The 17,557-nt window shown below is 41.3% G+C and overlaps 1 protein-coding gene across 1 annotated transcript; it reads right to left on the reverse strand.

Moving 5' to 3' along the window:
• Positions 1-1,436: 1,436 nt before the first annotated feature.
• Positions 1,437-14,152, reverse strand: LOC119252561 (glutathione S-transferase A2). Its single transcript, XM_037519866.2, has 7 exons — positions 14,087-14,152; positions 10,833-10,946; positions 7,392-7,443; positions 6,406-6,538; positions 4,408-4,549; positions 2,633-2,764; positions 1,437-1,786 (listed from the first exon to the last, which is right to left on the reverse strand). Exons 2-7 carry the CDS (start codon positions 10,917-10,919, stop codon positions 1,661-1,663), a joined length of 672 nt encoding a protein of 223 aa, XP_037375763.1. The 5' UTR covers positions 10,920-10,946; positions 14,087-14,152; the 3' UTR covers positions 1,437-1,660.
• Positions 14,153-17,557: the final 3,405 nt, after the last annotated feature.

The following is a 17,557-nucleotide window of genomic DNA, read 5'->3' on the forward strand; positions in this document are numbered from 1 at the left end:
AAAAAGAAAGTAAACCTGTACTGTGAACCAAGCAGGAACAGATGTCAGTAAAGAGCAAGTGGTCTGGAAACTTTCATAATGAATTGCAGAAGAGATGACAGATGCCTGGGTCAATGTGATTTTTGAGTACATAGGAAATAATGTCTTAATATAGGTGTGTCCTAAGTAGGGTAGGGAACATACTTATATGGAAAAGTAATCACTTTTATCTGAAATTTATATGTAAGTGTAAGGTATCCTGTATTTTATCTGCTGTCTGGCAACCCTATTTGTATACATTTTCCTGTCTTCCACACTCAAATGCTTGCCTTTGGGACTTTGCCCAAGCTATTTGTACCTTGGGCTAGGATGTATTTCCCATAGTATGTCTTCTCTTACATTATTTTGACATTATGTTTAATATCAGTTTCTCCCATTGACATGGTATTCTAGAAGTAGGACATTCATCTTCTATTTAGTCAAGTTTCCTGAGTCAGGCACAGGCCTTGGCACAAAGTAGAAGTTCAAGAAATAACATAGCTTCTAAAAATTATTACATGAAAATCTCTAGCAATAGAACAGCAGAGGGAATAGTTTAGTAAATCCTGATGTACCCACACCCTTCAACAATTGCCAACAACCTTTTCTCACGTACCCTGTGGTGGGTGATCCAGCAACATGTGAATGTGACCTTATTGGGGAAAAGGATCCTTGGATATGTATTTCAGTTAGGGAATTTGAGATGGTGCTGGGTTATCCAGATAGATCCTAAATGCAATGATCAGTATCCTTATAGCAGAGGAGAAAACACAGAGGATGAGTGAAATGAAGATGGAGGCACAGTCTGAAGCAAGGAGGTCATCAGGGAAGGGAAACAAAGACGCAAAAAGCCACCAGAGGCAGGGAGGGGTTCCTCCTGAGTCTCCCAAGGCAAAGCAGGCCAGCCAACACCTTTGGATTTCTGGTCTTCAAAGTGGAGAGAATATATTATATTGTTTAAACATTCTGCTGCTTAACCTGTAGCAGCAAGTGGATAGAGCAACCAGGAGGAAATAGTATGGAATTCCTTTGAAGAATTCCACTACCATGGAATTCTTTTGAAGGAAATCCTAGAATGTATATGCTGTATCAAAAAATTTAGTATGTTGGGGCCTCCCTGGTGGTGCAGGGGATTGAGTCTCAGCATTGTGGAGCTGTTGGCGGCCACTGCGGCACAAGCTAGATCCCCGGTCAGGGGCTGACCCATACGGTGCAGCGGACCTCTCCTGTCTCACCTGCTGCTCCCCTCAGCAGTGTATTTTGTCAGTCTGCCTATTCTGCTCCCCGCTTTGCCTCTGGTGGATCCTCTCACCCCCCGCATCTCTGGCCTGCGTATGCATAAATAAATAAAAATAAATCTTTGAAAAAAAAAATTTTGGTATGTTGCCAGCTCTAGAAAATTCAAGAAAGAATTCCAAGAGACAGGATAGAAAAAGATTGAAAATGTGATTTTTTTATTTGAAACTCATGAAAAAGAATGAATTACATCTAAGTATGTTCATTGGAAGTTTACTATTTGTCACTAAAACATTGGAATTCTTTATTAGTTTCATACTAGCCAGAATCTACAGTAGGTAAATCTCTCCATTATTGCAAATCTTCAGAAGATTGGTCTTCAGTGTGCGGGGTGACTATGCCTGCTTTATTTAATACTGAAAATCTTCTTTGCTGCTTCTAACGCTTTCTCATCTATGGGAGGCTTCCTCTGACTTCCAGGCTGCAGAAACTTCTTCACATTCGGGAGGCTGCTGACTCTGGCTTTCAGGGCCTGCAATGCACAAGAGCAAGCCTCAGCGAGGAGCCAACCCCTGCCCATCATTAGCACAGGCCAGGACCTCTCAGACCCTCCCCTCCACCAGTACCACCAGGAGTTGGGAAGCAGACACCAGTGAGAAAGAAGATCAGAGGGGAAACTCTAGCTCAATACTCATTACTGAAGACGACTCTTGGTTTCAGACTGTTTCAGACTATTCAGCTCACATCCTCCCCCTCTCCTTCCCTGCACGGAAACCTTGAGACTCTTCCTTTTATGCAATACAAGGACAGGTAGTGTGTCTGTGAGACTCCACACAGATAAAGTCTCCACAGGGGAATAATGAAGACACAGCAAAACTGGGCTGGATCCAAACACAGAAAATATAAAGGGAAGCCCTGAGAGCTGAGAGACAGAGAGAGACAGAGAAAGGTTGGAGTGGGGGGGGGCGCTGTGAGAGAGACCACAGTATCAGAAAGGCGGAGCAGGAGCTGAGGGAAGGAGACCTGCACACACTGACTCGGGTGGAAACACAAGCACACACTTGGAATAAAGGGGACCCCAGAGGAACCAGGACAGAAACCCTCTTGGAACAGGACCTGGGAGAGAGAGAGGCTGAGCCTGGGCCCTTCTTAGAAAACCTCAGTCACTCTCCTTGGGGAAGCATCTATCTCCAATTTCCTCACAAAACACAATTCTTTTCATGCCTCAGATCAGGGACTGAGAGCAGACTTGGAAGCCTGGGCCAGAGTGAAGGCCGGGACAATACCGGGGAGTTTGGTCACCAGGCCAAGAGTCCAAATCTGAGATCCCAAGATGGGAGATGTGGGCCTTCCCCTCTGAGGACTGTGGGGGCATCACCTTCAGCAGAGGGAAGTTGGCCAGAAGACTGGAGTCAAACTCTTCCAGGTAGTAGAGAAGTTCAACCAGGTGAACGTCAACCCTGCTCAGCTTGTTGCCAACCAGGTAGTCTTGTCCGTGGCTCTTCAACACCTGGGCAATGTGAGGAATCAGGTCATGAACTCAGGACAGGGGGCTGCTCCTCACCTGGTATCTCCTGGCCGACAGTCCCGAATCCCTGCCCACTAGGTGGGGGTGGAGCCTGAGACCTTTTCACCAACTGACCAGTGAGACACAGGCAGGAGTGCTGGTTCTTTGTCCTCAGGTATAGCCCAAACTTTCATTTCCTTTTCACTATGGCACCTATTAACCAAAGCTGCCACTGATGCAACTGATGTCTGCAACTTGCTCTGTATTATATTAAAAAACAGTTTGATTGCTAGAGAGAGGGATTGAGAAATGAGATATGATAAACAAAATAGAAGGTTGATTTTGGTATCCACATGTCGGGTAGGTCTATGTTCACTGTATTATTTCTTTCAACTTTTATTGACCTCTGATTTTCCTATCAAAACATTGGGAAAATATTTGGCATTAAAATATTCAGTCAACATGGGAGTCATAGAAAGAGAATATACTCATGGCACCAACAATAACATTTTGGTAAATCCCTTTCAGATTATGTGGGCATAAAGACGTATGAGTAACTATTGGTAAAGATAATAACATCAAAACCTATATTAGAGTATATTTTTCATTTATATTATCATGGGGCTTTTGACTTCAAAATATAGATGAATTAAGTACAATGAATGAAGAGCTTGTCAAGGGGATTTGTCTAAACTCTCACCCCACAAAGGCCAGCAGATTGTATTTTCTCATTAGGATTTAATTCTTCCCTCCTTAAATAGGAACTGACAAAGTGCAATAAATTAGAATTTGTTGAGTAAATGAAATTATCTAATGCTTGATAAGAAAGGAATGGCAGTGTTATTACTTTCACTTACAGGTAAGACTCCTGCACTTTTTTGGTTCATATTTTTTAATTTACATGATTGCAGGAAGTTTTGATCTTGAAAACTTCTGTTAACTTCAAAGAGAAAAACAACTAAAATATATTCTATATACATAAAGGTGGTACTTCCTTAGTTTACTTGGCTTTCCGATAAATTCTGACATGCCCAAATCTGTAGATTTTCTTTATCCTTCTACATCTCTTTCTCTCCACCCCACTGCCCCCACTTCTGTCAGACACACGGCATCCATCTCTGAAACGCCGCCATATTCTCCTGATGGGAGCAGGCCTCAGGCTTCCTGCCCATGTTGCCTGAATATTTTCTGATCATAGGTGGACCCTACCCCTCTTGCAGAACACCCCACACGCAGCCCTGTGGGAGCTGCTCCAATCTCTTGTGGCTCTCAGAGCCTTGCCCAGCCCAAGCTCTGACATTGTCCAGGAATTCCTACCCAAGGGAGAAACCCACCTCCACCTGTCACACCGCCCGGGCCCACTTGGGTGCCGATACCAGCAGTTCTTCCCACTGTTTCCCATGAACATAGTTCCTCAATCTCCACATACTCTGGGTCCTAGGAAGTTGAAATCTTGCTGAAAAGTTTATGTTGGCAAAACCAGAAGCAACCTGTCTTCATGCTCAATTTTTATAAAATGCCTTGAGACTCAGCTGCTGCATTAATTAGGGTCCAGAAGATTCAGTGGAAGTGGTCAGGGCCCCAGGATGCCAGGGACCACTATTCTTTCTCCTCTAATGTCAGCACCCACTGAACAGCCCACTTACCTTCTCAAAGGCAGGCAGGTAGCGGTTTGTTGTTCTCTCTCTTATCAGGGCCATCTTGGCATCCTTTTGATCAGGTGGGCACAGTGGAAGAGTTATAATCATTTCACTCAAATCAGCCACACCTTCACCATACATGTCAATCCTGAAGGAAGAAAATGACCAAATTGTCGAATGTCCCCTGTGTCTGACTTTATAAATTAAACAGGTAAAAGAATGAGGCCTCAGGAGGTGGCAAAATAATTCACCTCCACTGGGCGCATTTTTAGAAGCCAGATGTTATTTATTTATTTATTTGTTTTACAAATTACATTTCTCTCTAAAACAAGTTGCCGAGGTAGACATGTTCTGAAAGTTTGGTTATACACGCATGGTGACCTGTGCGGAATCACAGACATAAGAGACGTGGCTGGAATCCTGCAAGTCACTGGTGATACTGTGCTTCGGGTTGCCTGCTCTGCTGCGGTTGGTTCTGTGCACACACTTGTGGGGCTCCTATGTCTAAAGACCTGCTGTTGAATAATCTTCAGAGGGAGTCCTGCAGAGCCACTGCCCTGTACCTCCCTCTCTCATCGTGTCACATCAGCCGGGTCCATTTAGATGCCCCATGGTGGAATTCTTTCCATTATTTCTATAGGACATGGAGCCACATTTCTCTACATATTGTTACCCAACTTTGACTTCATCGGTATTTCTCTAGTCAACCTAAAATACCCTCTGAAATGGAGCAATTCTTTAAATAGTTTTAACCAGCGCATATCATGGAGGCCATTTCTCTTTTGTTCCAAAGTGTATTTTCTACATACTTGTAAAAATACCAGCTTTATTGAAGTATGTTTACATACCTTAATTGTCACCTTTTAAAATGTACTATTCAGTAGTTTTTAGTACATTCTGAAACCACCACCATATTCCAATTCCAGAACATTTTATCATGTCCAAAACAAATCCTGTGGCCTTGAATGCCACTCCACATTTGCTCCCCACTCCAGCCCCAAGTAACCGCCCAACTACTCTTTGTATGTGTGGGTTTGACTGGAAAGTTCATATAATTGGAATCATGTGGTCTTTCTGTCTGTTTTCTCTTGTTTAGCAAAATATTTCATAGTTCACCCATGTGGTAGCATGCACCACTACTTCATTCCTTTTTGTGGGCAGATAATATTCCAGTGTATGACTATAACACCCTTTTTTTATCCGTTCATCAGTTATGGAATGTTTCTGTTTCAGCTTATTGAGTATTATGAGAAATGCTGTTATGGATATTGGTGTACAAGTTTTAGCGTGGATGCATTTTTTAATCTTTTGAGTGTATACCTAATAGTGGACAATTAAGTCATACTCATGTTTAACTTTTGGATTAACCGCCAATATTCTTTAATTTAATATTCTTAAATTTCAATCTTGTGGTTCCTTTTTAATAAGGAGGAGACCCCAAGATATAGTTGTATTGAGAAAATCTAGCTGCTTCAATCTTTTATCAAAATGCTCAATGTAACCCCAGTCTCTTGAATTTCAGACTTTACTAAGCCATTTCAAGTAGACAGAGTATGTAACTGGCTATTAAGTTATGTCTGGTCATTATTATGAAATTACTAGAATTTGAGAATCAGCTCTTTGGGGTTTTTTTCTTCCAGTCATTCTCCAGATACTCAGATGCTTTCTCTCTTGTCTCTAGCTAGTGGCTAGAGTCCAGCTTCTGAAGGCCCGCGCATCTAGGGTGTGATTTGTCCATCTTCCTGACTGCACAATTCATCAGTCTTTAGAAACCTCTATCATTTGCTATATCTGTGGACTGTATCATGGACTACATGCCTGAAATACCTGGTGGAATCCCTCATCCTCAGAGCTCTCTGCTTTATAGGACCTCACTCTCTCTCTCTCTAGGTTCTGTATTGCTTGCTGCCATGGTCATGCTCATTACCATGGTCATGCTCACTTGAGAAAGGGCCTAAACTGTCCCTATTAATCATTGATGAAGTAACTAAAAAAATACCGTACAGGACTCTCTCCTTTATGTCTTTCCCATAGAGATTGTACTTGGTGGCAATGTAGTTGAGAATGGCTCTGGTCTGGACCAGCTTCATCCCATCAATTTCAACCATTGGTACTTGCTGGAACAACAAACTCCCATCTTTCAAAAAAAAAAAAAAACAGACAAAAAATAACATGAAATGTTTATGGATCACATTATGTTAGAATGAAAATTGTGGATATAATGAAGCTATAATGAAACTAAATTGCCTGGTAATGCTTTAACTAGATACGTTTGTTTTTATCTTCCTATAGTCTTTCTTTTTCTTATTAATATACCATTTACTTTTCACTCAATTATTTCATTTGTCTTTTGATTTGGTTAGTCCTTTGTAATTTTGTGGCAATTTATCTCCGTGCATATTTTAGAAATTGGAGAGGCTACAACAGGGCAACCATCCAGATGCCCTTTCAAATGTCCAATTCCCAGAGCAAGTGTCAGAGAATCGTCTCGTGTAAGGCAGGTTTTGAGGGAGATGTCTATATACGGGACTCTCTCCCTACTATTCAAAGTCTTCAGCATTGCTCAGATATTATTACCTTGCAAGAGCGTGTAAGAGAAAAGAGCTCAAGTACGTGCCTGGGTCTGTGTCCTGTTTTTCACTCTAATGCATGTGTTTGACTGTGTTTGACTGTATTTGACTGTGTCTGGGATCCTGGACTCATACAGCTCACTCATGGTGCAGAGAAGGAGGAACATGAAAGAGAGGACAGCACCCAATACTCTAGGGAAGATCTTTTAGCAAATAATCAAGGAGTTCTAGTTTATTTCACTTCTGGGTGAACTGTAAGACCTGTTTCAGGAGACCCACCCTTAAGTTTTGAGCCCTTTCTCATGTCTATCACCCCTAACTACCAGCATATACCCATAAAGGCAATGCCTGGTGTTAAAACCTCAATTTACAACTTCTTCTAGATATTCTCATAAGAGCAATTTAGGTACATGTTCTTACCACTTTTTAACTTTTGCAGGTCTTCTGGAGATTGTATAAATTTTTCTTCAAACTGCAAAGCAGACACAGTAAATGTTATTTCATTACATAACACTGTAGAACTTTGAATGTCCCCATCCGATACCTGATATGAAGATAAGACTTCTGAACTTGGCAGGGTACACAGAATAACACAGCATGGCTATTGAGATGCTTAGATTAGACCAATTAAGAAAACAGCATGCATTGCACAAGTGACTGCTCGTTCTTGCAGGTTCAGTTCACCTCCACAATATTTCTACCTATTGTTAATTGGGACTTGAATGGGAGGGAGTATCACTGGAAGAGGGGATTGGGAAGTTCTTCTAGTTATGTAATTCTAATATCTCAGGAAGGTCTGTCCTCCAGGACAGGACAAGTGTGTGTCCCCTAGCATGGGGTACACCATGGTGCCAGTGACCAGCTAACATACTGCTACCAGGGTGCCTCTTTTTTTATTATTATTATTTTTTTTTATAGAGGCATGCTTTATTTATTTATTTATTTTATTTGTTTGTTTGTTTTGTTTATACATGCACTGGGTACAGTCAGAAGCGCGGGAGGGTGAGAGAATTCACCAGAGCCAGAGCAGGGAGCAGAGCAGGCAGAAGGACCGAAGCACACTGCTGAGGGAAGCAGCGGGCGGCAGGAGAGGTCTGCGCACCATGTGGGACCCTCCTCCAGTGGCCGGGGAGCAGCCGGGGATCGAACCGGCACCGCAGAGGCTGCGGGCAGCTTCGCAACCCAGCGCTCAACCGCTGAGCCACCGGGGAGGCCCCCAGGGTGCCTCTTATATAAATTACATCACTCCATTCCATTTTATATTTCTAAAAGAGTCTTTATGGGAAAAATGGGAATTATTCTATTTCTTACCTGCTTGGTGTAAGTATGTGCATATATGATCCTATAAGGTTAGAATATAGATAGTGATATGTGTGTAGAAATTACAAAGTGGCAGGGTGGCTGAGGTGAAATGGAGTTGGCGAGTGTGATCTTGTCAGGCTAATAGAGATCAGTAAGATGTGAGGATCAGCCTTTGACACAAAGAAATAGAATTTCTCGGGCCTCCCCTGGTGGCACAGCGGTTGAGCGCTGGGCTGCGAAGCTACCCGCAGCCTCTGCAGCACTGATTCTATCCCCGGCCGCCAGGGAGGGTCCCACATGGCGCGCAGACTTCTCCTGCTGCACCCGCTGCTCCCCTCAACAGTGTATTTCGTCAGTCTGGCCTGTTCTGTTCCCCACTCTGGCTCTGGTGAATTCTCTCACCCTCCCGCGCTTCTGACTGTACCCAGTGCTTGTATAAATAAATAAATAAATAAATAAATAAATAAATAAATAAATAAATAAATAAATAAATAAATAAATAAATCTTTAAAAAAAAAAAAAAGAAATAGAATTTCTCACCAAGGACCTCTGGTAATTCCTTGGCCAACTACCGTCTTCGGTGAAACTGTGATGCACAAGTGGAAGCCTGAGATGCTTTCTCCATCACCTCAACTTCATCCACCTGTGCTAAACTCATCCTGCCCATAGCCTCTGAACACATCCCTGAACCCTAAATCTGAAGTCTGACTACAGTGAAAATAGGTTATTGGCTAATAAGAGGGAACAATCTGGGCTTCCCTGGTGGCATGGGATTAAAGTCTCAAGCTATCACCAGCCACTGCTGCATGAGTTCAATCCCCAGCCAGGAAACTCACCCACATGGTGCAGCAGACCTCTCCTGTCTTCCCTGCTGCTCCCCTCAGCAGTGTATTTCAGTAGACCCCACCTGTTCTGCTCCCCACTCTGTCTCTCGCTAATCATCTCCCCCTGCACCTCTGGCCTATATTCCAGTTCTTGTATGCATAAATAAAATAAATCTTTTTTAAAAAAGAGGATATAATCTGGAATGACATGCTATATTTGTATTTTTTGTGTACTTGTTTCTTCATACAACTGAGAAATGACAGGGCTAAAGTCCATGAAGCACTTAGAAAGTGTAATTGCAAGGTTTAGGTAAACAATTGGTTATGAAATTGATGGGAGAAGACTATTAGTAACCTTTGCAGGATGCTGCCTCACCTGAAACCCACATTTGCTGCTCTCACTTGGGGAATAAGATCTTCTAAGTTTTCCATGACTCTTCCCAGGAAAACTCTCAGAGTTCTGGACTCCTCTATCTATCTAGAGCCCTCCAGAGAGAGCCCTCTATCTAGACTGGGAAGGGCAGCACTCAACAGAGGGCAGCACTAAACAGAGACCTAGCTGCTCTAAAGGGCAGCACTCAACAGAGACCTAGCTGTTTTTACACTAAAATGCTTGGATATCTTCCTAGGGGCCTCCACTACTCCTTTGAATTACTTGTATGCATCTTCTCTACAAGTAAGCTACCTGAGGGGAGGAACATGTCTGTCTTGTTCATCCATGTATCTGCAGGACGTAGCACAGAACCTAGCACTTAGAGCTACTCAACAAAACCGTTGCTGAGTGGATGTATTGTACTTTTAACTGGCAGCTTGTTACAATTTGTTCCTCCCAATATTTCTAGTTGCATATACCTTTATATTCTAATATTATATATTTTTATCCTCTTTAATGGACGTTTTTAGCATGTATAAAGTCATAATGATCTTTTTTATACTCTTCACCCAATTTTAAGAGAATTACCAACTAAAGCCAATTGCTTAGGCCATCAACATACCTACCCACTCTTCTTTTCTTACTAAATTGAAGTAAATTCTTATTTCTTTTTTTTTTAAGATTTTATTTATTTATTTGTTTGTTTGTTTGTTTGTTCATTTATTTATTTATACAAGCACTGGGTACAGTCAGAAGCGCAGGAGGGTGAGAGAATTCACCAGAGCCAGAGCGGGGAGCAGAACAGGCAGAAGGACCGAAGTACACTGCTGAGGGGAGCAGCAGGTGGCAGGAGAGGTCTGCGCGCCATGTGGGACCCTCCTCTGGTGGCCGGGGAGCAGCCGGGGATCGAACCGGCGCTGCAGAGGCTGCGGGCAGCTTTGCAGCCCAGCGCTCAACCGCTGCGCCACCAGGGAGGCCCAATTCTTATTATTTCACCCCTAACTAGTTCATGTATATTTCTAACACATGAGAATTATGTTGAAAATAACTACCAAAATACACCTAAAATCATACCTAAAAATTAACAATAATTATCTCATATTCAATCAAGTTTCTAATTATTTTGTGTGTCATGAATGATATTTATAATTTGTTGAGATCCAAATCCTATTAAGGTCAATGCATTATGATTATTGGTTGTTTCTTTTGCTTCCTTTTTATATAGTTAATTGTTCTTGAACTCTTCCCTTGGCATAATTACATAAATTTTCATTTGGTGAAAAAGTACATTTATTTCTATATGGGTATTTTTTATTTAAGGCAAAACAGGATCTAACTTAAGTGACCTCACTCAGAACCAACCTCCACTCCAGCTGCAGCCAGGAGCCACCGGATGCACTCCATTCTGCCTCGTCCGTTGAAGTAGTGAAGCTTGGGCTTCCCCGCCATGATGGCTGTCTCTCAGTTTCTCTAAACCTGAACAAATGAGATCACAGATGCAAATATTATCATGCACATTCAAACACAAGGCGTGTTATCTGCCTTCTTCATGGCAGAGCAGAAGGAGTCTCACGAAGGTCCTCTGTGATCACAGTCTCACCTGCAGTGGCCAGCATCACAAAATTGCCTTACACCACTCTTTGCTTGCCACTTATACTCACTCCATGAAGATAGAGAAGCATGGCTGCCACACAGGTGAAGGACCTGGAAGCTCCTGGGGGCCCTTGAAGGTAGAGAATTTCATTGACAGGTAGGAGGAGGGAGGAGCCAGTCTTCAGCCCCATTTGCTGCACTTGTGCAAAAGCATTAGCTGGAGCTGACTGCCTTGCCTGTTTCCAAAACCTTCTAAATTCTCTCCACATAAGCATGTGTTTGTTCCCTTTTTTTCTATTGAAATTCTCTATTTTTTCCTCTTCTGGGTAAATTTTGTTCTACAATGGAAAATAAGGGATGTCTATGCACTCACCATACAGCACATGGAAATGTGTTTTTAGTGCCTACTCCATAATGGATATTACCTGACTTTTAACCCTCACTTTATTTTCATAAAAATTACTTGAGATAGATTCTACTCTTATTCTGTTTATAGTTGGGAATTTTGATGTTGGTCGAGGTTAAAGCAATTGGCCTAACATAAATGGTGAACCTAGAATTCAAATACACTTATTTGACACCAAGTACTTAGAGCTTCTTCATACAGTGTTCTATAAACTATGGATTGGGATCCCGCTGTGTTGTGAGATCAAGACAATGGGTTCTGAATGGCACTTTTCTTTCTTTTTTTTTTTTTAAAGATTTATTTATTTATTTATTTATACAAGCACTGGGTACAGTCAGAGGGTGAGACAATTCACCAGAGCCAGTGGGGAGAGCAGAGCAGGCAGACTGACGAAGTACACTGCTGAGGGGAGCAGCGGGCGGCAGGAGAGGTCTGCACGCCATGTGGGACCCTCGCCCAGTGGCTGGGAATCGAACAGGCGCTACAGAGGCTGCAGGCTGCCTCGCAAGCCAGCGCTCAACCGCTGCGCCACCAGGGAGGCCCTGAATGGCATTTTTCAATTGCAACATAATAGTAAATATCAGAGTACGTCACATGGAGTAAGGTAAATATTTCTGGCAAAACTTTAATTTTAGTTACATTTATGTTGTATGTGCCTGTACATATGTGGGAGTGTATATTCCATGTTGTTGTAAAATGTATGAAATACATTTGATTAGCACCAGCCAAAGAATTCTAACAGTTATTAATTATTGTGTCCTAAGGTTTCTTGACAGTCCTGCCATTTGCAGCTGGGTAAATCTTTGCTGTGGGATGTAGTATGGGCTCTGGAGGACATTTATTTTTTTTTTCCAATTGTTATGAATTATGTTTATTTCTCTTGTCTTATTGTACTGGCTAAATCTCCAGTACAATGTTCAATAGAAGATGTTAGCATAGACATTTCAGGTTTTAGGGGAAAGCATTCAGATTTCACCATTAACTATGATGTCAATTAACTATGATATTAATTGATGGAGGACATTTATTAATAGAATCCCTGGCTTTTACTCACTACATAGCAGGACCAGAGCACCCCCACCCTTCACCATAACAATAGAACACCACAGGCAAGGAAGCCGAAGTAGAGTCGTGTCTCAGGGAATATATACCTTCTTTCCCTAAATTATTCTAAAGCTCCACCAGTTTCTTTGTGATTGGTTAGTTCTCGGTGGTCTCACTGCCTAAATGTCTCTGTGTCTGGAACTAAGTCTCTGTGCCCCAGACCTTATCTTTTTTCTTTATTGTCCTCAATTTGGAATGATCTGTTTACCTTAGTCCTGGGGTGTTTGGATTAGTCCCCTTTGGAATTTGTTGTCCTTATCTCTGGAGCCATCCTTAACTCCTAAAGTCCCTGCACTGTCCTTGAGGCTGCCTAATTATCCCTGACTTGCGCTAGGATTCACTATTACACCTCATTATTTAATTTTCACATTTTGCTGAAATCACAGTTTCTATGACCCACCCTAAATCGTGTGTTCCCAGAAGCAGAGAACTTGTTTCTACATAACTAGCTCAAGTTCAGTCCATGCTCCACTGGACAGGGTATAGTTAGGTATCTCAAAAGCCACACCTGTTTCTTATAGGACTTGCCGTTTTACAACTGTTTTACAATATAGCAGCATAGAGTAATAGTATAATTAGATAACATTAGTAAAGTAAAAAAAAAAACCTGATTATAAATTCCTACGTGGTTACTGGTGTTTAAACAGAATTATCAAAGCGATGATAGACTTTGGTTACTTAATAGATACACAATGACAAAGCAAAAAAAAAAATTGCATAAGTACTCTGGCCGAGTAAATATTCCCCAAAGTAGGGAATATTTAACATGGGGAATATTTAACATGGTAACTCCAAAGAAGTTGTAAGTTCAAGAGAAGGGCATTGTTGCTCCTAAATTGCCTAAGAAGAACATCCAGATGCACTTGAATACTATCCTAAAAGCCTATACATTTAGATTTACTTGTAAATTTGAACCTTTATAAGAAAACAGGGACTTCTTGTTTGTCCCAAAATATAGAACAAGAAAAAAAGGAGAAAGGGGGAGGGAGGAGAGAGGGAAGAGGGAAAAACAGGAGGAAGAAGGAGAAGGCAAAAAATACCCTCATGTGACTTGGCATTCCATCCCAAAGTAACTCATGAATAACAAGATAATGCCTGTGAAATCAACTGCAAAGAGTAAATCCAGCCTCTGAATGGCAGAAGCTGATGATGTGTTTTCTAACAAGAGGTGCCCACTCAGTGGCAGTCATTGCTCAAATGGGTCCCCAAATATGTGACCATGCCAAATTAAATTCAGTGTAATTATGTGTTCACTGCTGTATGAATCACATCATTTATAACAGAGAAATCACATCATTTTTAACACATCATTTATAGTCACTTTATGGCACCCACACATTCCCCTTGTGCTGGAATGGTAATATATCGCTCAGTACACATCTCTCAAGTACACACAGAAGGCATAAGAGGAACCCAAAGTACCCACACAATAAAAATAAGCACATTTTAAAACATTTTGCATGTGAAACAGGCATGGAAAAAAATTATAAAGATTTGTAAAGTCAGTACTTACCTAATGAAAGTTCAGGAAGCCTCTCTGCTCAGTTCCTGATGTGATTGTCAGGTGCTTTAATATTGTAACAACACTTTGCCTCAGAGAGGGTGGGATCCAATAGAAAATAGCCACACCCACTGTTTTCCAGGCTCCAAGAGTTCCATGTTACACTGTAAAAAAAATGACAGATAATAATATTTCTCTTCAGGGTGATCCATGAAAGCATCTACAAGGTTTTTCAGACATTTTTGACTGCCCAGGAGATCAGTGGAGACAAGGCTTTTACAAACACTGCTTGTGGGGATTGAGTTCTTTGCAGATCACATTAGCCCCCTTATTAAATGCAGGGTGGACATATTTTTAAAATATATAATGTACATATAATGATCAAAATGAAATTGGCTACAAAGTTAATGGCAGATGGAAAAATCTTGTGGGGCGTGGGGGAGTGTGTCAAAGGAGAGTGGAGTCAGGAAAGAATATGATAGAACAGGGAGCTGGCAATCTAAATTTTGAGGACTGCACAATGAATATGTGGGGATGACTTACATAAATTGTGCCAAGAAAAAGAAAGTGAGTTTTTTTTTTACCTTTTTTTTACAGAATTATAGAAATTTTAATTAACATCTTTTGTATTGTGTCTGTGTCTTCTTCTCAGAATCTGTTTCTTAAAGCTACAGTGAATGATAGACTTTGATTATCCCATAATCACATATTTACTTTAAGTCTATTTTTACACACAGCCATCTCATAATAGCACTTCTAATTTTACCACCAATTTTATGCCAGAGATTTCACATGCACTAAGAAAGTGAGTTTATTAAAGAATAAACACTGAGGACTCAAGCAGGGCTATACCTCTGGATAGTTCTGGAAAAGCCGTCCAAATTCTAGCCTTCACAATGAGATTTTTTTTTTATTGAAGTAACATTGGTTTACACAACTACGCATGATTAGGAAGTATAGGATTATACCTCCTCAGGTGCATGTTACAATACCCCATTCATTACCATCCCATAATCCTCCACCATGTTCCATTGATCTGCCTTTCACTTCTATTCCTTTCCACCACCCTCTCCTTTTTTGTTGCCAGATTTTTTTGTGTGTGTGGTCAGATGTCAAGGGTTTATTATTGATTTGCTCCTGCCTGACCTTTGTTCTGTTCCTCTATATTCCACATGCAGTATTTGTCTTTCTCTTTCTGACTTATTTCGCTCAGTATTATACTTTCTGGTTCCATCCATGTTGTCACACATGGCAAAAATTCATCTTTTTTTAGAGCTGAGTAGTATTCCATTGTGTGTGCGTGTGCGTGTGTGTGTGTGTGAAAAAGAGAGAGAGAGAGAGAGAGAGTGAGTTTGTATCACATTTTTCTGGTCCACTCCTCTGTCCTTCGGCATTTAAATTATTTCCATACCTTAGCTATTGTAAATAGTGTTGAAATGGACATAGAGTGCATGTGTCCCTTCAAATTAATATTTTTGCACTTTTTTAAAGATTTATTTAAGAACCAGGGTACAGGCCAGATGTGCGGGAGGTTGAGAGGATTCACCAGAGACAGAGTGGGGAGCAGAACAGGCAGATAGATCAAAATACACTGCTGAGGGGCACATTGGGTGAGACATGTGGGCATTTCCGCGGCCCCCCAGGATCGAACCCGCACTGCAGAGGCTGCAGACAGCTTCACAGCACTTCACAGAGCTACGCTCAACCGCCTGAACCACCGGAGGCCTTGCTTTTGCATCCTTTCGTTAGATTCTAGGAAAGAAATGCCTGGGTCATATGATAGATATATTTTTAATATTTTGAGAAACTTAATATTTTGAGAAACTTCCAAAGGGGCTGGACCAATCTACTCTCCTCCTAACAACCCTTTAGACTTAACAGCTTAAAAGTCTAACTTAACAGCTTATGGTCTTATTGATATGGGTATGAGATAGTATCTCATTGTGGCTTTGATTTGTGTTTTTGATGGTAAAGTGATGATGAGATTTTTCCATATACCTCTTGACCATCTGTATGTCTTTTTTGGAGCAGTGTCTACTTAACTTTTCTGCCCACTTTTTGATTGGGCTCTTTGTTTTTGTTGAGTTGTATTGAAGCTGGCATGCGAGGTTCACAGCTGCTGCTGCCGCTTTTCACCTTGGTAATCACCACGAGTTCTTGTCTCATGAAACTGTAAAAAGGAATTCACAGACTTTTCAGATAAGTAAGTAGAGAGAAGCAAATCTTGTCTTAGAGAATAAAGAAATGTTTATTTAAGAAAAAGAACAAAGAGCAAAGACTCCCAGGTGTAAGGTACCTGGGGCAAAGAAAAACCATTTTGGAGTCTTGCTTCAGGAATATATATTTTCTTTCCCTCATTATTCTAAAATTTCAGTAGTCTCTCTCTGGTTAGTTCTCAGTGGTCTCAGTCGGCTACTGTGCTTGGGATCTTCTTATATCACATCCCTTATCTTTCATCATCCTGGATCCAGGATGTCATGCTGCCCTTAGTCCTGGGGTGTTTGACTATATCCCATCAGAATCAGTTCTCTGGAGCTTCTGTAACTCTCCCCAAGTCCCCACCTACAATGTCACTAAAGATACCTGATTATCCTAATTTGCCCTCTGACTCAGTATGAGTTCTTTATAGATCTTGGACATTAGCCTCTTGTCAGATGTATGGTGTGCATATTTAAAATATGTAATGTATATATAATGATCAAATGAGGACTTTAACACTGAAACAATAACTATTAAAGTGAAGACTTTACTCAGGTTTCCAGTTTCTCCGATCTATAAGAGTGCCTCAGATTTTCATGATCTTTCCTGATCTTGTTAGAGAAATTCTGGCCTTTTACCTGGGCAGAGGAAGAACAAGCAGTACTTCAGGAATGGTGAGGTCAGGAAAGGCTATATTATATATGCATGAAGTCTCAGACCTGGGTAGCCCTGCTCTGAGCACCAGTTTAAAGACAAAGGATTCCTTTTAAACATAACTGTCTTCATATTTGTTACATTGATAACTGGCAGATCCATTGGTGGAGAGAAAAAGTGAGCAAACCGGCTTCCCACACAAAGAGGAGTCTTGGACAGTGGGAGTAGATACAGCCCCCTGGAGATTACCAAGAGACTGGACTGCTCACCCTGTAATCTGACTCTTTTAAATGCAACTTTGTCCAGACAGGAGTGCTAAGACCCCGGCCTTGAATCTTTAAAGGGAAGGAGCTGTAAGTAAGCAAACTTGTTAATTACGCCTGCATTTGGTGTGTAAATTGCACCTGGGCTGGACGTTCTGCTGGAATCTTTATGATATCCATTTGCTCAATAATATATTTTCTCATCAATCGTGGCACTTCTGAAGAGTACTGGTAGTTTATTTTGTAGAATGTACCTCAATGTGAGTCTGCCTGACATTTTCTCATGATTTATTGAAGTCCTACATTGTTTTTCAAAAAAAGCACAGAAGTCATCTTGTTCCCTTCTTGGTAAACTATTTGAAGCCAT

The sequence above is a fragment of the Talpa occidentalis genome, unplaced genomic scaffold, assembly GCF_014898055.3.
Source record: "Talpa occidentalis isolate TD23 unplaced genomic scaffold, MPIMG_talOcc4v2.1 talOcc4.2, whole genome shotgun sequence".
Taxonomy (NCBI): domain Eukaryota; kingdom Metazoa; phylum Chordata; class Mammalia; order Eulipotyphla; family Talpidae; genus Talpa; species Talpa occidentalis.

Coding starts and splice junctions, on each gene's coding strand:
- LOC119252561 (XM_037519866.2), bottom strand. CDS start 10,919: ATGGCGGGGAAGCCCAAGCTTCACTACTTCAACGGACGAGGCAGAATG. Junction 6,539..7,391: donor CCTGCAAAAGTTAAAAAGTG/GTAAGAACATGT, acceptor TTTTTTTGAAAG/ATGGGAGTTTGTTGTTCCAG. Junction 2,765..4,407: donor ACCTGCCTGCCTTTGAGAAG/GTAAGTGGGCTG, acceptor CACATTGCCCAG/GTGTTGAAGAGCCACGGACA.